General features: G+C 34.7%; 1 protein-coding gene across 1 annotated transcript in view; it reads left to right on the top strand.

Annotated features, from left to right (window-relative positions):
- Positions 1-26,297, top strand: part of SETBP1 (SET binding protein 1) — a 478,472-nt gene that overhangs the window by 245,027 nt on the left and 207,148 nt on the right. The window contains exon 4 of the mRNA XM_051969680.1: positions 12,007-12,117. Within this exon, the coding sequence (XP_051825640.1) occupies positions 12,007-12,117 (111 nt within the window). The remainder of the gene's footprint in view (positions 1-12,006; positions 12,118-26,297) is intronic.

Below are 26,297 nucleotides of genomic sequence, written 5' to 3'. Positions count from 1 at the left end.
AGAGGAAGGATAGGGGAGAAAATCAAACCTTATCTTCATTAAAAGAAAATTGAGGTGGCAAAAAATGTCCATAATTGTAATGACACACAGTGACATGTGGCTATTTTATCAAAGCTCCAAGGGATGTCAGATAAGAAAATGTTGAGTAGTCCCTAAGTGAGAAGGCTGCCAAGTGAAAGATTGCCAGAAGCTTCAATGGTTCATTGGCTGATGCCATTCAACAAGTCAGCTGCTGCTGCTTCAGCTCATATTTAGGACTGATTTTTCTAAATCTATATTGCCATGTTTGTTGTTCCTAGATATGTCTTTAGTATACACAGACACCTTCTTTTGTAAGCTCATGGAAATATGAATGGTGGATATAACATTTTTCCTCTGGGGTGATTCCAACTTAGTAATGCATTTCTTAAGTCTCCTATTCTCTTCTATCTTCTTCAAGAGCATTCTTGTCATTTATTTTCTTTAACATGGAGAAGTATTTAAAACTCTTAAAAAATCAATTGCTATCAAATAAGTCCATAATTTCATATATTACACTTTGGCACCAACCTGCTTACCCATTTTTGGTGGTCGTTGCACTATGGATATTTAAAACCACAAGTGTGATTTTGCTGCAGTCAATTTATAATTAACAGTTTTCTCTTAAGGAAACCATACTTTCACTGGGAAGTAATGTAATCATTTAGTACTCACCCTGGCAATATTTTTATTAGATATATTTTATTAGTGCTGGCATTTACTCATGGAAAGAGAAATTCTGCAGGTGTTTCCTAGAGAGTCTGGCACTTGAATGGAGTATCCTCAATCATAACAAGTTCTCCTGGGATTAAAAAAAAACATCTTTAGACACCATTGTAGAGGTATTTCCATCTCCCAAGGTGCACTAACCATCCAATTAACTTCTTATTGTAGGTGTGGGTATAATGTACAATCTTGGAGCTCCAGAAACTTATAGTCTTCTCAAGGATACAAATTATAAACATGTGAAACATTTTAATAACATTTTGATACAATTTCTTATGTGGCCAGCAGCTGTCTCTCATCAAAAGCAGAGTTTGACTGAGGGGGGTTATAACACTGGACTATATTCACTTTAATCTCAATCTTAGCCCCACCTCAGTGTACTGCTAAAAGTATTTTAGTATATTGCTAAAAGTGATTGGAAGGTGAAGTCCAGCCCTAAGGTACCAGGTAACTTTCAAAGGATTTTAATCAGACAAGTAATATTTTCCTTCATATTTCAACATTTCATTTAATATGTTGTCCATTTGTTGGCAGGTTTAGCTGAAAACAATTAAGAGAACTATCTTACATGTGCAATAATGCCATCCTCTTCCCTCCCCTATCACCCTGAGCCCAAACTGCAAAAATACAACCAATTTCTCATCTAAATACCAACTCTCCATCAACTAACTTCACATTTCTATGCCAGAGTCCATCTGTGCCCTTTACTACATTTCATTACAAAAATTTTTATTAAGAAGAAAGACCTTGTGGAAGCTACTCATTGCTAATGGTCAGTGGCTTGCCTGAGCTTTTTGCCTCTGTAATTGCCAAGCAATGCATTGCAAGTTCCTATCGTTTGATGCTGTGATGTTCAAGCCTTCTACTTTACCAGAGTCTTTTTAAGTCTTGGGACCTATCCACATATTTATGTTGTAAGGAAAGGGATAGTGAACTGCAAGTCAAAAGACTGTTTTCCCAACTTTACCATGGACAATCTGTGTGATCTTGGGCAAGTAGCCATCATAGTTTTCTTTTATATAAATTTATGATTGTTATTAGAATAGTGGTTTCAAACTCAAATACACATGAGACTGCTTCATTAAAAAAAAAAGCATTTATCAGCATTATCTATGATATCTTGCATTGTATTTTTTGTTTATTTTGCAATGTATTTCCCAACTACATCTTAATCTGGCTTAGTTGCACTAGATAATGTTGCAGGTTATATACAGCCTTCAGAGCAGAATAAGAGTTGGCAAAGACCTCTGAGACCATCCAGTCTAATCCTTTAGTTTCACATCTGAAGAAATTGAGATGCAAAAAAGATGAAGTGCTTTGCCGAAGGGCACATTAGGTATAGGATTGTGGAGCCAAGATTTGAATCAAGTTCTTCATATTCCAAATGCACCATACAGATTGCTCTAAGTTTCTTTCCTGTTCTAGAATTCTGTGACCTTATAATTTTATAAATCATCTGCTAATCCTTACTAATCTTTTTGTTTATATATCAGAATTTGTCCATTTTATGTATATATATATATATACATATATATGTATATATATATATATATATTTTTTTTTTACCAATAAGTCTATGTATTGAGTGCTATTTTCTCCTTTATAGACTTTTGCAAGAGTCATTCTTAGTGAAGAGGATATTTTAAAAATCTGATCACTGTAAATGTATTCTGAAGTTTCTGAAGCATGACAAGATCATAGGTGGATTTGCAGAAATGTTAGATTGGATTAATGCAAATTTTTAAAGTTGTAGGGAAAGATTTGTCTCAATAGAATAGCCAGTTTCAAAACTCTCCCTTTATTGAGGTCATGAGAAACCTTCACCTCACCCTGGGAAACCAGATGGCTAGATTACCTTCAGAATCCTGGAGAACATGTTCGATTCCCTTTCGCTTTGGTCAGCGATATCTCATGCCCTACTTCATGTTAAAGAAGTCTCATACCTCAAATGAGCACTTTCTTTGTGTCTTCTTATGCCATCTGCCTTCTTGCAGAAAAAAATCCCCCAACTACCTTTCTGGTCTTGTTTAACATGCCTCTCCTTCATGAATTCTGCTTGTCGGCCATACTCTTGTCTTTCAGCTCTGCATTCACATAAACCATGTTTCTCCATATCTAGAATATTGCAACATCTTTTTCTCTTTCTCATTCTTGCCTGAAACTTTAGATAGCTCTCTCTCTCTCTCTCTCTCTCTCTCTCTCTCTCTCTCTCTCTCTCTCTCTCTCTCTCTCTCTCTCTCTTTCTCTCTCTCTCCATATATCTTCACTCTCTAGTGTATTATAACCTACTTCAGGTCAAGTGCAATTTGGTTGCACTTTTTACTTATTTTGTTGCATCTGACTCTTTGTGTTCCCATTCAGGGTTTTCTTGACAAAAATACTAGAATTATTTTCCATTTCTTTATTCAGCTTATTTTACAGGTGAGGAAACTGAGGCAAAAAGGATTAACTAATTTACCCAGGACCAAATAGCTAGTAAGTATCTTAGGCTGTATTTGAACTCAGGAAGAATGAACTCTTCCTGCTGTGTTACTTGATTGAAAATAGGAAGTACTTAATAAATTTTTCTTCCTCTGATTTCCATTGATTTGAATCAATAAGTGTCAGGAGGATCTTACAATGAGTCCAATTAAGTCCAAGCTTAACAGCTTGCCAGACCTAGAAAAAAATTCCTTCTAGCCATCTGCTTGCTTGGGCTTACAGACTGTATTACTCTGAAAAGTCTGCAAACACCCTCTACCACAATTTTTCTGATGCTTCCCTGATAATGGAAGGTGTTTTAATTTGTGTGGGTACATGAGTGCGTGCATGTGTGTGTGTGTTTATGTGTGTGTATGTGTGTGTGTGTGTCTGTGTTTGTGTAGATTAACCCTTCTATGTAGTTTTTCCCTTATACCTCCCACAAACTTAAAAAAAAATGTACAAAAGCTTGTAGTACAGTACAGAAGATGCCAAGGCTATGTGGGATCAGAATAACTTTTTAATATACTTATTTTTACCCAGATATCAAACTTTTAAAGGTCCCACAGCCTTCCACAGCCCAGACTTACCTTGGAAAAAATAACACCTGCCATTACTCATAACCAGTCATATAATAAAAATTAAACAAGGCCCAGTGAAGTCATAGCAGAGCACAGACTTCTAGTTAACTTCTCAAGACAGTTTGGCTAAATCATTGCACTTCCCAAAAGAATTATAATAATTCTTTTCTTTCTCCCATTATACTTTGTTAGTGTTATAACTTAGAGTCATGGGATCTTAGATTTAGAATAAGAAATGTACTTCAAGGCTATCTCATCCTTGTTTTATAGATGAGTAAACAGAAATCCCAAATATTTAAGTGAATTGCCAAAAATCAAACAAGTTGTTAGTGAGAAAATTGGGATTCAAACTCCTGTCATCTGACTTCTAATCCAGGAATCTTTCTACTATACCATTAGTAAGGGAACTGAAGGGAAGCTCAAAATGGTCACATCTTCCATATAGTATTAATTCCAGGATGTTTAATAATGCTTTAAAGTACTGGAGAAGGTGAAATTATGTTTTGATAAGCTTTAAGAAGAGAAAGATTTGGGTGAATTCTGGTGCTATTTTGGTTTATCTTGTTTAAAATTTTTTTTTTTCCTTCTTTATTTAACATCTTGACACTTAATTCACGTATAAAGGGTAGTTATGAGGTTATGGGACTGATACTTTGAAAAATGTCTCAAAATTCATGCCAACAACTGAATGTTGCTACCTCTAAACAATTTATTATAAGAGTCAGTGGTGCTCAAAACTAGTTTGAAGTTACTCTTTAGAAATTGCCTTTCAAAGCATTTGATTGGCTGGTCAAAAAAAAAATCAGTTTTGGTACTTAATGGTTGCCTCATGTTTTGATGTAAAATATATCTAATTCACCAGGTTAATCTCCAAATAGTTATTACAATTATTATTTTAAATCACACCTCCTTATTTACAAATGTAATATAATTCAGTGCTATCTGAATCACCAAGCAACACACTGTTATATAAGGCAAAAGACACAATAGTGGTAGAAAGGAAGGAAATAAACTCAGAGTTGGAAGAGGTTTCAGAGACTTTAATTCACTCTCTACCTATTTATAGATATCTTCTCTACAACTTGTATAGAAACTGGTCATTCATCTTTTTCTTGAATATGCTCAGTGAGATGGAAACCACTACCCCCAAAGGCAGCCCAGTACACTTTTGGACAGCCTTAACTGTAGAAAACTTTTTTCTTGTGTCAAGTCAAAATCTGTCTCAGTCAACCATTGTTTCTAGTTCTGATCTCTGGGGCAAAGCAGAAACAAAATGGATGTCTCTTCCGCAAGCACTTATAGCTATAATGTTCCTAGCAGAATTTTTCCTCCCAGCCTATGTATCCTCAGTTTCTTCAGCTAATATTCCTATATAATCTCTGGTACCTGAGGACTTGCTTCCAGATATGTCTTAATTTGTCAGTGACATAGTTGTCCTAAATTGAGTACAGTGCTTAGATAGTATCTGCCCAGAGCAGAATACAATGAAATAATTAGCTTCTTCCTTCTACAAATTTTCTTCTGTTAATGTTCCCCATCACATTATTAACTCCTTCTTAGTTTTCAGCCCCCCAAAATCCTTTTTTTTTTTGCTTTAAGCTTATCTAGCCTTGTCTCTTATAGTATACTTCTATAGTTTATTTTTTTCAAGACTCAATCATAGAACTTGATTTTTTTCTTCTTAAATATCATTTTCCTAGATTTTCTAGATGAGAAACAACATGGCATAGTGGATAGAGAACTCAGAGCCAGTAAAATCTGGATTCAAATCTTACCTCTGACTTCCTGTGTCACCCTGGGCAAGTCATAACTTCCAAGTGCCCTAGGCAACTTTTTAAGACTATAAATTGCTGAGAATATGCCAGTGTTCTTTAGGCGAGAGAAATTTTTTTATCTGGGAATTCCCTATATCATTGAAATCTAAGTTTCAGTCTATATCCCTTATTAAAATATAGTCATTGACATTTGGGGGGATACTGGTTCTGTTATCTATTATCTTAACTATTTCACACATATCATCCAGAAACTGGGATCAGTCATTCAGGCCTTAAACTAAATTAATGTGTTCCGAAGGTGACACTTTCAATTTTCAACTTGGTAAATTCTTCTTTCCATGCTTAATTTACCTTTACCTACTGTCTTACCCCTCTCCCACTAGATGAAAGTCATGTTTCCATTCTCAAACTTTTTACCATTCTGATCTTTTCTGATTAAAAGGCTTCTTTGAATTTATTTCACTCACCCTTATGTCATAGTTATTTGTGTGTGTGTTTGTGTGTGTGTGTGTGTGTGTGTGTGTGTATCTTTCCCTTCTTGAGTTTTCAGAGTCCTTGATAACAAGTCTCATGTTATATATTCCTCTTATATCTGCCCCCCCCCAAAAAAAAATTGAGTCCAAAGAATTTGCTCCATGGGTAGTTGGTTTATTGAAACAAATACAAATTGTTTGCAAATATGATCATCTATCTTCTGGGAAAACACCAGATAGTTTAATTGTATATGCCTAATTGTGTAATTTTTATTTGTTTTTGAGAAACCTTTAAAGAAAGCTAGGTCACTCAATGGATGAACTGCTAAACTTAGTTTTATGAAAACCTGAGTTCTAATTCTATCTCAGATTCTTATTAGTGGCATGAATTTTAGGCAAGTCAATTAACTTCTTAACCTCAGATTCCTCATTCATCAAATGAAGATAATAATAGCACTGGTTCTTGTGCAGATTAAATGAGATAATAGATGTAAAGCACTTTGTGAATCTTCAATTGCTAGTTATTGTCAGCATTTTTATTGTCATTATGAAAAGCATTCCTAGAGTAATGCTTTGATGCCTAACTTTCCATTTCTTAGTGTTAAATACCTAAGGATATAAATTTAATTACTGAATTCCCAGTCTATCATTCTCTTATACTTAAAAGAAATTCCTTGCCTCTAAGGTAAGAACTCAGGGATTTTTTGACTTCTTCCTTTTCATTTGGTCATGAATCTATCGATGTGCATTTATAAAAACACAACACATGTATATCCTAGGCAGCATGCTAGGTGTTGAGATACAAATTCAAGAAATGAAACTTCTATTCAAAGGGGAGTAGTTTGAATATTCATATGGACAAAACACAAGTCCAGTGATTTATCAGTTAGGAAAAACAATAGAAAAAGAGATTAGTATTGTGAAATTATTGAAGCCCTTCTGAGTTAGGGAGCCTACCTTAAGAGTTTTTCTTTCTTTTTTCTCAGATTTTATAAATTACCTTCTTCACATCCATAAACTAATGACTCCTGTTCATTCCCATTGCCAGCTCTTTGAAAGTGATACAAGGGGTGAGGTTGAGGATCTTCTGGGTCCAGGTTTGCTAGGCCTTAAAAGTCAAACTGATATCCACAGTTAAAAAATAGTGCAAGTTCTCATGAATTCTAATTCCAACTGGTAGAGGATAACTACCATGTGGATAAGAAAAGCTGTTAGAAGAAGAATGAGAAATAATACTTAGCCTGAGCTCAGATCCTTTCTGAATTTCATAAACATAAATGTAGTAATTTTCATAATTTAGATAGGAATAAGAATCCTAAAATGGGATAGGAATAAGAATCCTTCAAATGGCTACTGTTATAGGACCAAAAATTTCCAGATAGTTTTGGGGGCAAATGTTGTCACTGAATAAATATTGGTTGATCAAATGCAATGAAATAAATTATAAGGATGTTTTTGTTCCAGGATTAATCTTGTCTGTTCTCTCCTTACCGATATGTAGTTACATACACCCAAAACCTAATATGTTATAGCATCAAAATGGAGCTTATTCTTGCTCCATACCAGTTTGACTAGCCTTTGCCAAAGTATCAGCACCATTATAGATTTGAATATCACTCATCTCTCAGTTATAAAGAGAAACATGAATCCTTTTTCTCCAGCTGAAGCTGAGAAACATAGAGCTTTGAGTGACATCTGAATACTAACCGTCCACAATTATTACAGCATGAGGACCAATAGATACCTGCTGTTATCTTGAAACTCTGATGGGGGGAGGAAGGAGAGAGTTAAAAAAAAAAAAGGATAAAAAAATCTTAGTCCACAGAGATAATCCATTTCATTCCTGATAAACTCCAAAAGAAAAGAGCAATCAGCCCGATGAGAACTGAACAAATTAAATGGCTGAGTATTATTTCAAAAGGGGAGCACACAGGCAGCAACAGAAATTTCCCATCAGCTGTAATAATGCCAATTACTTTGCCAATTGCAGATTCCATCGTGATGTTTTTAGCCCAATCAGGCTTCGGACCCTTGCCGGGGCCTGATGGGTTTTGTTTACTCAGAATGTTCATTTGCAGTGAGTCTCTTGCACCAAAAGGTTTAAAGCTGCAAGTGTTCTCTCGTCTCTGTGTTCATTTACAGCCACTGGGAGATTATCAATGGAGGGTTGAAAAGGAGGGGGGAAGTAAGAAGTCTGCTAAGACTAAATTCTCCATTCTACTTAAGTTCCCCTGGTGATTTTAAATGGCAAGGTACACAGCTTAGTGGTTCTTATTGAACATGGCATTCCCTCAGAAAATCTCTCCATAGATTAACTAGTCATCAATAAATATATATTTCTGATGACTGACAAGGATTCTTGGCATGTGTGTGAATTGGACAACTCACTATTAAATAGCAATCATGAACATTTAGCTCTTGGAAGTCAGAGCCCGCCAAGAGTTCATTAAGTCTTAAATACTGATAAATGGGGTAGAGATGAGATGGGAAGGGGGAAGATGATACAGATTTTCTACTTTGGGTTGAATGTCAAGCAACTGTTTCATTTCAGAAATGTTACATGATGTAAGCAGGGGTAAGGAAACTTCACTCCTCCCTCCATCTCCAACATATACATCTTGGCAGATGAAATTAAATGCACAAAATTTAATCTTTCTTGGAAATTTTGCAAGAGCATCATTTGCTGTTTATATTTGGTGCCATGGAAATTGATGAGTGTGTTGCTCTATCCACTTTGGGAAAGAGCTGTGATTTATCTCTCCCTAATTGATGAAGGGAGCTAATCATGAACATTTAAGAAGTAGCCTCTTTTTAACTGACAGCTTTAGATGTAAACTGAATCTGTGGCTCCTTCAGCAAAAAGAAGAATCTAAATAATGATTTAAGAAAAGGGATGGTCATATTCTTTCCCTTCTTCATCACCTCCCCATGTATCCCAGAGTTTTAGTACATGTTTATTTCTCTTGCCTCTTTCCTTTTTACCACTTCCATTTTCAGTGCGGGGTGTCCTGTGGCAGAAGTGGTCTTGCTGCAGAAAAGTCACTTGATCTCCATAATTGCCCAGGCTTTATGGCCCATGATGTATTTTACTTCCACCAATGCTTGCCTTCTGAGCCCTATTCTGGGTTCCTTTGCCTCTAAGATCTGGGCTGTCTGCCAGGACTTTGATTCACACTGATTTACACCTCACACCTGGGTATGTCCTGTTCTCATCTGACAGTTTCTAGGGTAAAAAACAGGTCCTGTTTAGAGAGAGCCAGATGAGACTGGCAGAAAGGGATGGAAGGGAATATCAGATTGTTAATGGCAAGGCTCAACTTGTGGCAGCACTTAGTGTATAGAAATTCTGATAAACTATAGATAATATTTGCCAGGATATATTTTCCTCCTCTCTCTCCCCAACTTGAAAAGAGATACTAAAGCCTATTTTGTTTTGATACTATTCCTTCTTCTATTGACAACTGTTCTGATTATATGTTAGATTCTCAGATAGATGTGTGGAGGAAATTATCTCCCTGTAGACCACCAGAGGTTAGGACCTGAGGCCTGAGAAACCCCAAAATAATGGGAAATACAAAATTGAGGTAAGGGTATCAGATAATAATGCTTTTGCTTCAGTATAACGTGCTATGTAGCAGATAGATAGTTGTTCCAACCTTGTTTCTTCGTGTTATCCTGAATTGGTAAAGCTTTGCTGGCCCAGCTGTCAGGTTAAACTTCTTCCATTTGAAAATTTATATAAAGGAGAAAGATAGTTTAACTTACATTAGCATGAAATTCTTCAGTGGGACACAGGCTTCAAAGAAGGGCTTTAATATTCTGAGATGGAACTTTAAAAAGGGATCCTCGAGGGTGGTTGAAGTATTTATTCTCCACTTTGTGAAATATTGTCTCTAAGACTATAAGTTAGCATTGGCCTTGCAAATAAACCGAGCTCTAGTAATTTCCCCTCCTTCCTCCTCCCCCAACCCCTCTCAATATTATATCCCATTCAAACCACTTCCCCCAGCCACTACTGTGGACATATCTCTATGATCAATAATAAGAGATAGTATCATGTAGAAACAAGAGAACCAGTTTTAAAGTAAGGAAGATGGATTAAAATCCTGCTTCTGATAATGACTCTGTGACTGATCAAATCAGTACTACCATTAACTCTAAAACTGTTAGTCGCAAAGCCAATGTGTTTTGATAGAGGGAGTTTCTTCATAAGAGTTTTGAAATTATAGGTATGGTGTTCCCCATTCCTCCCCCCAAAAAAACGGAAGCCTCTTAGGCAGCTAACCAGCATAGTGAACAGAGTATTGGACTAGGAATCAGGAAATCTTGAATTCAAATCCTGCTTCAGATGCTCAAATCACTTAATCTTTCTCATCCTCAGAATTCTGACCTGTAACATGAGGGAAAAAATAGCACTCATATGCCTGTGCTTTCTAGATCTTAAAATGCTATATAAATGCTACCTATTCTTCTTCTTAATAATTACAATTTTAACGAATTTTCTCCAAATGTAGGCCTGTGATTTCAGTCAATAGAAATAGGTCAGTTAAGAGCAATAATTAAGGTCTTGTAGGCATGAAGCCCACTATCAGCTTCAAGGAGAACATTAGATATTGGTTTACAACAGGAGAATCCTTGCATTGGGACAACTTACTTTCAAATGAAAGAAATAGAATCAAGCAAAGAAAAGATGGTGAGGTTCATCTAGAAAATGGATAGATAGGCAAAGCGAATCTAATGGTGCCAAGAAACAAAAATGTTCCTGGTTTTTTCTTTGTTTGTTTGTTTTTGTTGGGGGTTATATGAGGATGTGGGGTAGAGTAGAGGATATGAAGTGGAGAGGGATGCATGGATCAAGAATTTCTGAATCACCTTGTCAGAAAAGTGTCAGTGGGGAGAAGTTACGGGAAGATGGATTTCATTAGCTCATTAAATTTTTTCTTAATTATCAGAGATTTTCAGAATGGGAATGAGGTCTTATCATATGTGCAGAGCTCCCCTCATTGGAAGAGGCTTGAGAAGGGATTAGGTGACTACCTGTCCAGAATCTGATAAAGATTTATAGGATGAAGCAGACAGTTAGATTGGGTGACTTGTAATGTACTTTCAAGCTCTAAGAGTCTTTAAATTGGTGATTGAAATCTATATGCCAAAAGAAATGTGTGTCATATATCCCAAATCATCATGAAGCCCAAAGGGAAGGTCTGTGTTCCATAGGCTAGGGCTCCCAGTCATGTTCCCAGACTATACCAATAGTTATCTCATGCTCAGTTTAGATTGTGGAGCCTAAATGGAGGGTCATAGCCTAAATGAAAATAAAATCCCTGAGCATTTCTAAAAGGTCCAGAATCTTAGATAGAGAGAGTGATAGTTTCACAACTACATGAAGAATATGCTGATAAAGACAGAAGTTTCAAATGGCAAGCTTTTTCCATTATATAAGAAGAAATTGTTACATTTTCTTAAAACATGCTTCAAGGAAAGAGAATTCTTATAAATATATAACAGCTTCAATACATAAGTTAATATTGATTAGAGTACTGGGTTTGAAAAAAAAAGAGCTCTGAACTAACAATGTACAGAGCTTAATTTGTTGGATTTGAGGAGTTGGGCTGAAAGTCAGGCAGCATAGATTTGCTTAGCCTTTAGTCAATCTGTATAACTCTGAGTAAATCACTTTAACCCTTTGCAACTCAGTTTCCTTATCTTTAAGATGATAGACTGGTACCAAATGATAAAGTCCTAAAGTCCTTTCCTTTTGTGTGTGGGCATTAATGTCACAACTGATACCAAGGTCCATGAACATATCAGAATGGTAAATCCAACGGTATAAATTTTGCCAGCTAGGGAAAAGTAGGTATATTTTTGCGTGTCTATATATGTCCATATAGAAGTGGGAGTGGGGGCTCATTGTTAGCAAATATTTATAATTGTTGATTTCAGAGCCTAATCATGTTATACCTCATATTTAAGGTCAAAGACAAGCTCAGTATGGTTGAGCCAGAAGGAATTGCCCGAGCTCCATGTATTGGGTCAAGAATTGGATGTCCTCAGAGAAAATGTCCATCATGCAAGAAGAATTCGGTAGGTTGCTTTATAAGAATTGTCCTGCCACTTTGATTCCTAGCAGAATTCTGATTTAATTCTATTGTTTGATTTCTTCTGATTGATTTTAAACTCCAAGAAAGTGGTTATATAGCTTACTCATTTTTACATTTCTTCTAACACCTTGCAGAAAACATTGTCTATATAATAAGCCTTTTATCGATGTTTGTTAAATTCACTGTGAGTCCAGGAAGACCCACTAGCTGTCCAACCTGAGTTTGTATAAATTTCCTCTTAATGCAAAAAAAAAGTGTGTTCTTATTGTCTCCAGTGAATTATAGTTCCATATTACTGTGGTGTTGTGTCTACCAGTTTTCCTCTATTCATCTTTTTATTTCTCAAGGAAGGAAAAAAAAAAAACACTGCTTCCACCAGTGTTTGTACTTCCACAAAGTACAAAGTTCTCGGTCCTGGGTCATTATACTTTCCCCAAGAAATTATATCCTATAAATTGAGGGGCTTGTAGATATCGTATTTAATCACTGTTTAGACATATGTCAGTTCTTCTGAGACCATGCATGATATGTGTCCAATGAGACATTTCCAGTGATAGATATCCCAAATATATTGTTAGACGCATAAATCTTGACAAATTTTTCTTTTGTGTTTGTTTGCTTTTGTTTGTTAGAGAAGGTCTGGGTCCCTTTGCCAACCCACCACTATAACATACACTAGTTAAAAACTGATTTTTTTTCACAATGTTAGAATGTATTATTAAAACAGTCAATGTCATGTGTTCTATCCTCTGGATACACCTAGGTATATTCTGTCCAATAGTTACAGGAGGTTCAAGCTCATCAAATTTGAAATATAAACCACTTGGTGAGTACATTCTGAAATTTTGGTTCAGTTGAGTGGACAGAAACCTTTATATAAGACCCTTAGAACTAATCCTTCTTAACTGGGACTGTTTCCATCATGATTTAGCTGAAGATTTGCCTTCCAGCAAATCTTATAAATTCATTCTGTTGAATCTATGCCAAAATTGTTCTTATTTGGAACAAACTAAAAAGTTCTACAGCAGATAAAAAGCTGTGTCATTTTAAAGACTTTTTTTTAAATTGTCATAATTAGTTTGTTTATTTCTCCAGACTTAGCTTATCTGCTCAAGTCCTAATGTTCTTCTATTATATTTATCCATTTTTGATAGAAAAAGGTTGGGGAGGAAGGGAGGACTTATATGAGTGGTGACTGTCATTGACATGATCACTGAAGATTAATAATGTTGATGGTGTTGACAGTTTTCCCAGTGGCTCAGAGCATGGTTACTGATTGAGAGAAAACCATAAAGAAACCCAAAGAAAAGGGGCTAAGAAAGACAGCTAGGGGAGAATTGACAGTTAGTCCCCTCAAGAGTGTCAAATCAGCTGATGATATTTGTTTGAAGTCATTCTTGTTTAAAGGCAGATGGATGTCTTGATTTATCAGTTTTTCTGAACCCATGAACACCTGTTCTTTCCTTACCAGTTAGTAAGTCATAGTATGGGGTGATATTATCTCTTTTCTTTGATACTCCCTGAGAATCTGCAGTTTCCATATAGGCTATACTTGACATTTTCCCCATCTATATCCTTTAATTCCTCAATTCAAAAGGAAGCCTGGGAGGTGAGTTAATTTATTTTGCCTTCAGGGTCTGACATTGACTTTGTCCACCTGCATCCCTCCTTCTATCCCTTTGCATTGATCTAAAAACTGAGCTTTTTCCCTAATCAACTGTGTTGGCCTTTTCCCTGAGCATAACAGCTTTCATTTTTCCTTCAACTCTTGAAAAATGAATTGAATAATATCTTTGATGTGTTTAGGGTCTGTTTTTGTTTGAAGTTAGCTCAGTGACATCAAACAGGCCATCACAGATTTAAGAAAATTAAAATTTACTGCCAAACTATTTGTGGAAGAATCAGATATGGGAGTCCAATCCAATTTTAAAATTATGTGATCTGTATGATTGAATTGAATGTGCTTGAATTTATTGCCTCTCTTCAAGCCTCAGGTCCCAAATAAATAGAACATAAAGACAAACTATTTAACCTCATAGCTATAAATGTGCAAATTCATAATTAGAAATCCAGAAAACACTTTTATTAATTCTGAAAAGTTGAGCAAGTCTATCTATACTATAATTTATGCCAACTGCAGTTGCTCAGGTGGATTTCAAGGGTCACAGCCCCATCAACAATGTAAGGTAGGTGGCAACAATGCCTTGATGTTTGGAGAACCAAGGCTCCCCAATATAAACTTAGCCAATCTCTCCCCCTAGAAGACACTGAAATTTTAGAATGACATTAGACAGATTCCAACATGGTAGTGTAAGAAACTTTCCTGATGTATTGAGATTAGACCTTTGATGTGCAAATAAGATAAAAGAGCTTTAGGGTGTGTGCATGTGTGTGTGTGTGTGTGTGTGTGTGTGCGCGTGCGCACATGCACACGCGTGCATGCGTGTGTGTAAAACAGAAAATGAAAAAAAGACCCCACTAAAATCGTTGATGATAATTTATTGGCACTTACAGACTGAAGATACATATACATTCCTTAGCTGCTCTTAAACTTTTACCTATAGGATCCCATCTAAGAATGGCAGATCTTGAGACAGTGTCCTTTCCATTTGACAGAGATTTTATGAAATTGATAGATTTTTTTTATTTCCTATCTCTTATTATATTCTCAAATATTCATTTGAAAAGTAAGAAAGAGGAAGATAGGGATAAAATAGATTCTACTCTTGATGCCATTACTGATGACACAATATTTATCTACATGCCCTTCAGTTTAGAGTTTAAGAATGATATCCAATGGTCTGAAAAGGTCATGGCATTTTTTTTTCCCTTGGGAGTAGTAGGTTCTTGAGTTCTTGAAGATGCTATTCTTTCTACTTTCTACTTGTATCACACTGAATATATGTTAAAGATATAGAGACACTTCAGAAGCACTTGCTGAAAAGCCAGCTGATTATCATCTGAAATATTACAGGATCACAGATAATATATTTTTTTTGGTGAAATGAAGAAGAAAACTGGACTAAGGAGAAAGCATCTTCTACTCTATGCTTTAATAAAAAATTAAATCTAGGAGTAAAAAAATTATATGCCACAATTTTTCTCCTTTTGTGGAATAATACTTATAACTTTTATGATTACAAATAAAAATCGAATTAAAATGATTTAAATTGTAAAATAAAACCAAACTGAAAGGCTTAAAAATAGTTATAGGCATATCACTGCTGCTAAAAATATATAAACTAGCAGTAGCCCTTCCCACCTTCCTTGAGTTTTAAGTAATCAATTTCTTGGAGGCATTTTGGGGGAAGAGAGACATGGAACAAGTTTACTAAACACCTACTATTTGCCAGCACTGTGCTAAATATTTTATAAACATCATCTTGTTTTTTTATTATAGCTTTTTATTTACAAGATATAGGCATGGGTAATTTTTCAGCACTGGCCCTTGCAAAACCTTCTTTTCCAACTTTTCCCTTCCTTCCCCCCCATCCCCTCCCCTAGATGACAGGTAGACCAATATATATTAAATATATTAAAGTATATGTTAAACACAATATATGTATACATATCCATACAGTTATTTTGCTGCACAAGAAAAATCTGACTTAGAAATAAGGTAAAAATAACCTGAGAAGGAGATCAAAAATGCAAACAGACAAAAACAGAAGTGGAAATGCTACATTGTGGTTCACAGTCATTTCCCATAGTTCTTTCACTGGGTGTAGCTGGTTCTCTTCATTATTGAACAAATGGAACTGATTTGGTTCATCTCCTTGTTGAAGAGAGTCACATCCATCACAATTGATCATCATGTAGTATAAACATTCTTATTTGATACAAATTTGGGTAAAACAAATAAGATTCATAAATTTTGAATAAATGCCTATTAAGTGTAAAGCACTGTATGTGTCATGGTGGGATGTATAAAGATTTATAAGACCTTATCCCTACCCTCAAAGAGTTTATAGTGAAGTAGGATTTTAATATAGGAGAAATTAAATAACAGTAAATAATAGATTCAAGATAATAATAGAAAATATTTTTTCTTACAATTGCCAAAAGAATTGTCCCTTGGAGTTGGAATACCTGGGTTTAACTTCTCCTTTCATTGACCTGATCCTAAGTTTTCTCATCTATAAAGTGGAACATACCATTTAACCTCCCTAAGACCATTGTTGTAATGATCAAAGAAGAGAATGGATATGAAAAATACTTAGCCATTATAAAGTTTTATATTGATGTAAGGGAATAGAAGTAGTGATGGTAGAGTCAATGTCATGTGAATTATATGGACTATCATTGATAGAGTCCAAAGGATGAGAGAAAACAAAGTGTAGTCATCAAAAAAAAAAAAAAAAAAGAGTTTGCACAACACTTTGAAAATTGAGCTGTACTTTGAAGGTAGTCATGATTTGGACAGAAAGAACATTCTAATTGATAGATTGATGTAAAGACAAAGAAATCATAATGTTCCAGACACATTTGGGAATAATGTTCATCATTATATTACAGCTTGAGACATCTGATGAGATCTGGTCAAACCAGAAGGATAAAGTTCCAAGTATGGAGTCACAGAACCTTGAATTTGGTGAACACTTTTGACTACTAACTTTCTAATCACTTGATCTTCTGGGACCTCAATTTTCTCATCTCTAAAATAAGGGATTGGTTGAAGTCTCTTCCCAGCTGTACATCTGTGATACTGTGAACCCCTCAAGTGGCACATTTGGAAATTGAAGCTCAGAAAATGGTGTGACTTACCCAAGTTTGTATAACTAGGAAAGTCATTAACTTCCTTCCCTGGTCCTCAATTTCTTTAGCCACAAAATGAGATTGGAATAGGTAATCTCTTAGGGACTTTCTAACTCTAGATTTATGATCCTGTGATCATGCAATCTTCCTCCCCCATTCTGTGCATCATTGTCTGAGTAGCATACAGAGTGAATCCTATTATCATCAAAGGTGTGGTATATCAAGTTAATATAATGGGATTTTCTAATGTCATCTGAAGACAGTATTTTTGCAGAGGCAAAATTAAGGCTGTTTGGGGGCAGACAAAGCAAAATGAGTAGAAAGATAACTGGGTGGGTAGCTGAAGGAGAAAAGAAAATCTGATTTATTATTGAGGAAAAAAGGTTTGAGATTTGAATGATCTTAATTGTCTTTGGACAGAGATCAAAGTTTTAAACTATTGTTTAGTTCTACTATTTACTCCTTTGGCCCATCCTGACATATTCAAAGCACTTTTTTGTTTCCTGATTACCCAGTGATCAGTGTTGGATGGGGTCATGAGGTTCTTTTTTGTTATCTTTAAGACATCTCATTTCAAATCATATTATGACTTTAAATTCTAGGGATAAGAATGAAAGATGATTTTTTTAAATACTTGGTAGTTGTTAGAATTTTTCATTCTCTGTCCTAACTCTCCTCCAAAGGAGTTGAAATGACATAGTGGATGGAACAGTGTGTTTAGATCAATTCTGGTTTTAACGCTTTCCTCAGAAACATCCTAGCTTTATGAACTTGAGCCTTTGTGAGCCTCAGTTTCCTCATGTGTAAAAAGTGGGAATTGAATTGAATGGCCTCTGAGGTCTCTTCCAACTCATATTTATGATCCTACTATATATAGATTTGTCAAATCATCTCAGATATTAAAAATTGAAGTTTAATGTTTAGTTGAGAAAGAGCCCACTGTGCTCCAAATTGAGAAGAAACATCTGACAATAAGCCCAAATGTCTCATGAAACGAATCCCAGATAATTCAAACATTTTGACAGTTTTTAGGAGTTCAAGATTGAGTATGTACTTTATACAGAAACAGAATTATCTCCAAATTGTTCATTTCCACTTAAAGGGCTAAAAGAAATAGGGGAAAATAACAGCAAGAACAAAAATTAAAACCTCAAAAGGTGTACAAGGTAGATAAAAGGATGCTCAGTTGGTAGGTCCAACCAGAACTACTTTTAACTGCATGATTCATGATGATAGATCTATCAATGGAAAGAGGGAATTTAGAAGTTGGGGTATACTTTGGAGAGAAGATGGAAAGTTCAATTTTGAACATGTTGAATTTGAAGTCTTAGTAGGACCTTCAGACAAAGATATTTACAGCTAATTGAAAAGAGGATTGTATATGTACTTCTGTATAGATGTATTATAGTTGAATACAAAGGATGCAAATGAACAGAGATACTGTCAAATGATTCAATGGATATAGTTTAATAAATAGAAATAATGCTACAGAAAATACATTACCATTTGCTCTCCAGCTGAAGCCTAAGTTGGATCGCTGAGCCTTTCCATTTGGCTTGTGACTGATACAGACTGGGCATATTGGGCCCTTGCTATTAGAATATAGGCATCTTGAAAGCAGAGACTTGCCTTTTATAATCACAGCAGTTCACACGTAATTAAGTGTTTAATAAATTCATTCATGAATATATAAATCTCCCCCCTGCCTAGCTGCTCTGGTTAAGGAATGAGGAAGAGAACTGTAAGAATTAAAATGAGGACTGAAACACCATAGGTGAAATACTTACTCAGATTTTTCTAGCCAGAATGAAAGTGACTTATGTAGGATCACAGAGATTCTTCAAGATGTAGTCTAGAACCCAGAGCTCCTGACCTTTAGACCACTCTTCCTAGATGTGACGACTTTCAAACCTCAAGAACAAACATACACCTTCTCCAAATCCCTGCATATCTACCTATAAGTTGATCATTTCAGTTACACAATTACTATTGGGAGTACCTTGAACTTTAAAGACCTTGCTTTTGATCTATATTGCCCATGGAGATACCAGACAACAAAATTTGGAGTAAATGGCCTACAGAGTACAAGGATGATTAAGTAATGGAATTAAAATTAAGAACTTTATTCAAGTGTGGATGCACTTTCATCTAGTGTTTTTCATAATTCCACATAATACCATGCTGACCAACTCTTTAAGTACCTTTAAATACCTGTGTCACTAGGGAACTTTGGCATTAAATTTGCCTTTTTTCCTCATGAAAGGTTTGGCAATAATGATTCATTACAGTTGCACACAGTTTCTTGTGGAAAGAGGGGATGTTACTGTTTGCTAAATTTCCTTTAGCTTGTAAAGACTTTCTCTCTGGGGGCAATTGCTGACTTCAATTGTATCTCAAGAATTGAAACAGAAATTAATAGGCTTGGATTTTGTTTAGATTCAAGAATCTCAGGCTCTCCATATGGGAGGAAATGTCTGAGGCCATGTGATGCTGATCATATGTAAATAAGAATCTTTTCTATATCATCACCATCATCATCATCATCATCACTTCTGTAGTATTTATTATGTGCCATGCACTATGCTAAGCACTTTATCATTATCTCATTTGACCATACATCATACTCAATATGCAATAATCCTTCCTTTCTTAAAGAGATATTCTGATCATGAGCTCAAATATCAGAAAATACTTAAATTTTTCTAACCCTCTATTTAGCAGAATTAGTAAATGGGAACCAAGGGACTATTATTGAGTTTAATTTGTGTTCACCAAAATTCTCTCTCAATCCCAAATTTAAAAATAAACTGTAAAGGAAAAAAAAGAAAGAAAAGTAGATGCAAACCCGAAAGAAAGAAAATTCTTCAGCAAGAGCTCCATATATGCTAAAAGAAATACTAAAATAGACACACAGAAAGACAAAAAAGGATTAGCCTGAGTCAAGAATTTCCATCCTGTGATAGAACGCCTTGTGAACATTGTTCAATCATCTAACCTTTCAGCAACTAGCAAAGAGTGTATATTCCCAAAGAGTGCAGTCTATTTGTTGGTGGTGGTTCTTTTTTTTTTGTCCCTAAGTCACACATATACACATATGCACACACACAAATCAGATATAATTCAGTCTTTCTGTATACTACATACTTCTCTTGTCTACTGACAATTTCCCTACATATATAAACTCATAGATCCAAACTAAAAGGAAAAGAAAGAGGGAAGTATGTTTGCTATACTTTTAATATATGCATAGAATCTCATCGGCTGGTTTCATAAAAACTTACATAGACTTACATTTCTAAACCAATCCATAAAAACTTCATAAAAACTATAGAATGGTAGATATTAATCCTTGGTTATTCCTTTAGTCATCTAATTATTATCAAGCCTTTCCCCGTGGTTTTATTTCTTAAGTCATATAAATTTTAGGTCCATATAAAAATATATCCCCAAGGTAATAACATTTATAAACTGTAATACATTATAGAAATGTTTTATTATTTTGGCTGCCATTTCTGTCATGCTTCTGAAAAATTATTTTTATTCCCAGATATTTAAAATGAAGAAAGTGAGAGCCAGTAATATATCATAGATATGATATGAGTTAGAAAGGATTTTAGAAATATCAAGTCCAGCTCTTTCATTTTGAGTAAACTGAGACACAGAAATGTTGAATAATATCTAACAAGTTATCTGAAATGGAATTTGAACTCGGGTCTTCCTGACTTTAAGTCCTGTTCCCTACTCATCATCTCACTCTACCTCTCAAGAAATTAATGGAATTGGCAAGTGTCAGAATGAGTATTTGAACCCTGATTGATTCTTAATTCAATGCTTTGTCTATACCACAGCTATCCCTTTGAGGAACATTGGATATCCTCCATTTAGAAGAGAAGACACTTTTTTTTGGTTCAGTTCACTGGTGAAAATTTGACTAGAAAACCACATTTCTAATGTATTTTATGTGGGAGAAAGCCTGTTACATAAGTTCTTGAGAATCCTAAAAAATCCAAGACCAGAATATACCAAATATCAGCTCAGTTTGAACAAATAGTTTGAAGCATAACTAATCCATCCAAGATGGGGGATTCCATTCCTTTCCCTCGGAGCTATAAGCACTTGTCTGCAAACGCATTTTTGTGATCCCTGGTGATCAGACCACACTGCTGTTCATAACCAGAGGTGGCCTGCTATTCCTGCTGCTTTGCCATTGTTATTTTCATTCTCAGCCTCATTTTTTAACATCTGCTTTATACTTTTTATGACATTTTCTCATGTATTTTATGTATTTTTCATTCTTGCATTGTCCAATTAACAGGCATTTATTTTCTCTCTTTTCTACCTTCCATATAAAAAAAAAATAGAAGAAAACCACAAGTCTTGTAACAAATACAGTTAAGCAACTAACATAGACAAGCAAAACAAATTCTCACATTGGTTATGTCCAAAAACAATGTATTTCCTATTCTGCATCTGGAATCTATCACCTCTGTGTCAAGAGGTGGGAAGCCTGCTTCATCATCTGTGCTCTGGAATCCTGTTTGGTCATTTTATTGATAAGAATTCTTAAATCTTGTTATTGTATGTATTGTATTCCTGGTTCTGTTTACTTTACTCTCCGTGGATTTATACAAGTATGCCTTAGTTTTTTAGATGTCATTCCATTTGATCTTCATGACCTATATTATTGTTCATAAATTACATGCTAGTACCTCAAATTATCTGTTAGAGTAAATTGAGATACAGAGAATCTAAATGACTTGACTAAGATCACAAAGTTAGTGGCTGAAGTCATTTCCTTCATAACGCATTAGTCTCTTAATTACACTGTATCCCCTTTTAATGAATGAGGAACTGACTTCTAGTTAAAGATAACTTAGAAGAAGTGAGGCAGTCTGTGTTAGGCTGCAAGTCAGAAATACCTAAATTCAAATTCAACCTCAGATACTTACTATGTGACCTAGGGGAGGTGACTTACTTCCTAACTGTCTCTGTTTCCTCAGCTGTAAAATGGGTATAATAATAGCACCTATCTCACAGTGAGTCCTATGACAATCAATTAAGATAATATCTGTACATTGTAAAGTACTTAATAAATATTTATTTTCTCCTCCCCACTCATCATCATTTGGTAAATAGAGATCGTCTAGAATAATGAAAAAAACTTTTAAAAAGCTTTTTAGGACAAGATACTGTTTTCTTAAAATGAAAAACTATACTAGTTTATGACTTGTTTTAATCAAAAAGGAGAAAAACAATATAATAACAAAAAAGAAACACTACTCCCATTACATTCTGTGTATTATGAAATATTTTGATACACTGTATGGGTCGGCAACATGCAGTCAGAGCAGTTTCTTTAATAGAAACTACATTTCAGGTTACAAAAAGATTCTTTCAGGTATGAGCACCAAGATATTATTTGGTATTTCACAGTCTGACCTTAAAGCATTCCAGAGGACTAGTCCAGCATCTCACTTGAGGTCAAGTTGCAAATTCAAAGACTTTTGAGAAGAGTAATTGATATGCTACTTTCCATAATGGTAGGAAGAAAAAAAAAGTTTTCCCATAACTTTTCTTTCCACTACTTACCTACAAAGGTATTGTAACTCTAACAGTGAAACATAGTAAAAATCCTCCACTTTCACACTAGAGTTTTCAAGGACTGCAACAAATAGAAATTCGGGTTTCTCTGCTTATAGTCTTTCAATGTTATTTTCATTTATGGGAGAGTTGATTTTTGGGCAAAACTTAAAACTTTTTGGCCTAGAATGTAAATCCCCACTTTATGAGGGTATTCCTTCTATAAATCTCTGTTAGCTGATCACCTTGCCTCTGTTTGAATTAAGAAATAAGACCCTATTCTTAAGGGATTCCCATTATTAAGCAATTTTAAGTTCTTCCTTACTGTACATTATGTTATATAACATGTATTTGTTATGTATTGTTCTTATTTCAAATTTTGTTATTGGTTTTTAATTTGTAGGATTCACTATTCACAAGGATTAGTGATCTCATTATTTTACTTATATCCTTGCTGAAATAGTCAAACCACTGATTCATCTGATTAAGTTTTTTGCCTCCCTCTCAGTCATTTTTTCTCCCATGCTATGTAGTGTGTTAGTGGGTCAGACTATTTATGGTACATTATCCTTGCTATGTTATCTTCACAGTGCCTTTTCACATGATAAACTATCTCCCAGTCCATCCTATTTTTAAAACTACATCAGTAGAGCTCTTCATTTGTCATACAACATACTCCCCATTTTTTTGCTCATTGTCCTCTGCATTATATTTACCTGCTCATGTTTCATTGTGAACCAGTGTTGTGTTGATATACAGAAATTGTAGGTAACATCTTGAAGTGTTAAATATTTCTTCTCCAAACTTTCTGGTCATCATCTCATCATGGATGCAGCTAAAATGAAGTCAGGAAAAAATATGTCTTCTTATATATCCTTCATCCAGCCTGTCATCTTGTAAGAATTGGTGACTATGCTTCCACTAACTCCCCAATCCCCAAGCCATCAATATGGACAGTGTCTTGCCTGTAATGTTTGTTTAACATCCACTTTGTTTATATCAAATTGTGTCTCTAAGCTCTTAATTCCCAATATCCTTTGTAGCTTTTACAACTTTTCATGAAGCTGAGAGATGATATCTGCAAAAACAAACACACAAATAAATAAATAAGAAATAATTAGTTTCTAAGAGTAGGTATATAAAATATTGCATCACTTATGTTTCCATTTTTCCAGAAACTTTCAAAATAGCCATGAACAATGATTTGTAGAGGATCATAGGAATATAGCCCCAGAGCTGGAAGGGGACCTCAGAGGCTAATTAATCCAACCCTTTCATTCATATGAGGTCCAACAAGGTTAAATGACTTGCTCAAAACTACAAAGGTCCTAAGTATCAAAGGCAAATTTGATTTTTCACCTTTGTAAGATTTTTTGACTTGGTATAATTCTATAAATTATTTGACTTAGAATGAATTCAGTACTGACATTATTTCTATTCAGACACCTTTTTGTGGTCATAGTACTTGGAAACTTGACAACCTTTATGTTTTTCTTAATGTTCTTGTACTTAATTAGCATTAGTACTACTTTCTTTTACATACTCAATAGAGAAAACTGCTTGTATTATAATGACTTGTAAAAATTTCTAAAGCAATATTTTTCTAACCAAACAAACTACCCAAACTCTTTAAAGGGAGTTTTTTTTTAAACCAATAAAGTCGGAAGTACAATGAAATAGTAATAATAATGATAATTGTTTTCTTCAAACATAGTCATTTCATTGTTGTAGATACTCCATCCACTTATGCTCATTGTAATAAAACATCATATGATTGTAACAACTTATTTTTGATCATTGTTGTTATCAGGATAACAACATCAACAATGCCAATAACCCAGAAGATTGTCTTCTGGTGATTAGACTCTCCAAACTTTGCTGAATTCATCTCCAAATAACAAATATGGAAGCTCGCCATAGGCATATAATTTGGAGCCTTTGCAGGTTGGAAAGTGACATTGGAGAGAGGGTTGAAGATGGAATCTGGAACATGCATTCAAATCTTGTCTCAGTTATTTATTAATTATTTGGCCTTTGGCAAGTCAGTTAAACTTTTTTAAACATCAGTTTCCCTTTCTGTGAAACAACAGCAGTTGGACTTAATGGCCTCTAAGGACCCTTCTAGCCCAACTGAGCATTCTTGTGTTTAAGAAATGACCTTAGGAAGACACTTGGGTTCAAGTCTCAACTTTGGCATGTAATGGTTGTACAACTCTGGACATGTAACTTACCTTCTTACTGCTTTAGGCAGAGAAATTTCTGACCTGCTCTGGGTAGTGGGAGTTTCTTCCTTTAGAAGTTTCCTATATTAATTAAATCAATACCTATTCCTATCTCCTGCCATTTTGCTGAGAAAGCTTAAAAAAAAAAAAAAAAGAACACTTCCATGCTAAGACAAGGCTTTGGAGTTAGATTTTATTTGCCAGAATTACATTATACTTAATGTTGAGATATATATGAAGCCACAGATTCTGACCAAAATATACGCACAGAAGCAGAGTGCCTTTAAATTTAAATTTTATTTGTTTTTAATCCCTGAAACAACACAAACATACTTCAAGAAGTTATATGTAAAGATAGATACACATATTAAAAGTCTAAAACCGTTTAAAACATATAAATTGAAAATAATGATGATTTTTTTCACTATTTTTTCTGTACTTGAAATTTCATATTAACAGTTAGAGTTAGAACAGATCCACATTTCTTCCGTGGATTTTATTATTACCAAAATGGTTTGTTTTTAACAACCATTCGAACAGCAATTAAATGTAGAATGTTTAAATGTGAGTTTTTTTCCAACTAATAAACATTTTAAAATAATTCATTTGGCAATTCATTTCAAGACATTGGTGTTCCAAAAAATTAACTGGTTTTATGTTCAGATACTAAATGTTTATCCTCAAACATCAAGAAAGCTTTATGGATTTTAATTTGACAAAATATCTCCATGAACAACATGTTGTAGCTTTGGTAAACTTTTCTCAAATGTAGGCTAAACAATGAAATAATCAATATTATTCCTTGAGACAAAACCTACTCTTTTCTCCATTCCAGATAGACAGTTAAGATCCACATCATTTCTATTAGAATCTTGACAAATGAGCAGACACAACAGGTGGAGATTCCTACACAGGCATCCTGGGCAGAGTCACAATGACTCCCTTAGTTTTGGGTTATAAGACTTTATACAGCAAAAGATTTTTTAACCAGTGAAAGTTTGCTCTTTCAAAGCCTGTGCTATATGGAAAAACAAGATGCAAATGAAGAGCTCACAGATTTGAGAAATGAGATTGCAAGGGAAATCCAAGAGTTTTTGTTTGTTTGTTTGTTTTGAATTAACTTTGTCCATAAGGAGAATACTTCATATTGTTTTCCATTTTGAGGGTTCTGGCCACTTGTCTTCCTAAGCATATTGCACAATTATGTCTCTTGAATTTGAGATGCTGAGAATAAATTCTGCCATTTCTGGGCTTTTGCTGCTTTGTATTCATATAATTGGGTCCATCATTTCATCTCATATCCTATGTGGAATATTTTCTTGGTTTGATATGTAATGCTAGTTGTGATAAAAGTGGTTTAGAGATGAAGGTAATACTTTTCATAGACACGATTCATTTGCTTCCTTTTAGTGATCTGAAATCTGCCTTTCTCTAACTTAAATTCATTGGTTCTAGTTTTAACCTTTGAGACTACATTTAATAGATTAAATCTCTCTTTTACATGATAATCCTTTAGCTATTTGAAGATAGCCACTGTCTCTTCTTTTTCCAAATTTTTTTTTTAATAGTTCCTCATAGAACATAATTTTCCTCACTTTCTGGCCCA

This window comes from Antechinus flavipes, chromosome 1 (genome assembly GCF_016432865.1).
Source record: "Antechinus flavipes isolate AdamAnt ecotype Samford, QLD, Australia chromosome 1, AdamAnt_v2, whole genome shotgun sequence".
NCBI lineage: Eukaryota > Metazoa > Chordata > Mammalia > Dasyuromorphia > Dasyuridae > Antechinus > Antechinus flavipes.
The sequence above is the reverse complement of the archived record's forward strand: the minus strand, read 5'-3'. Positions and strand labels throughout refer to the sequence as shown.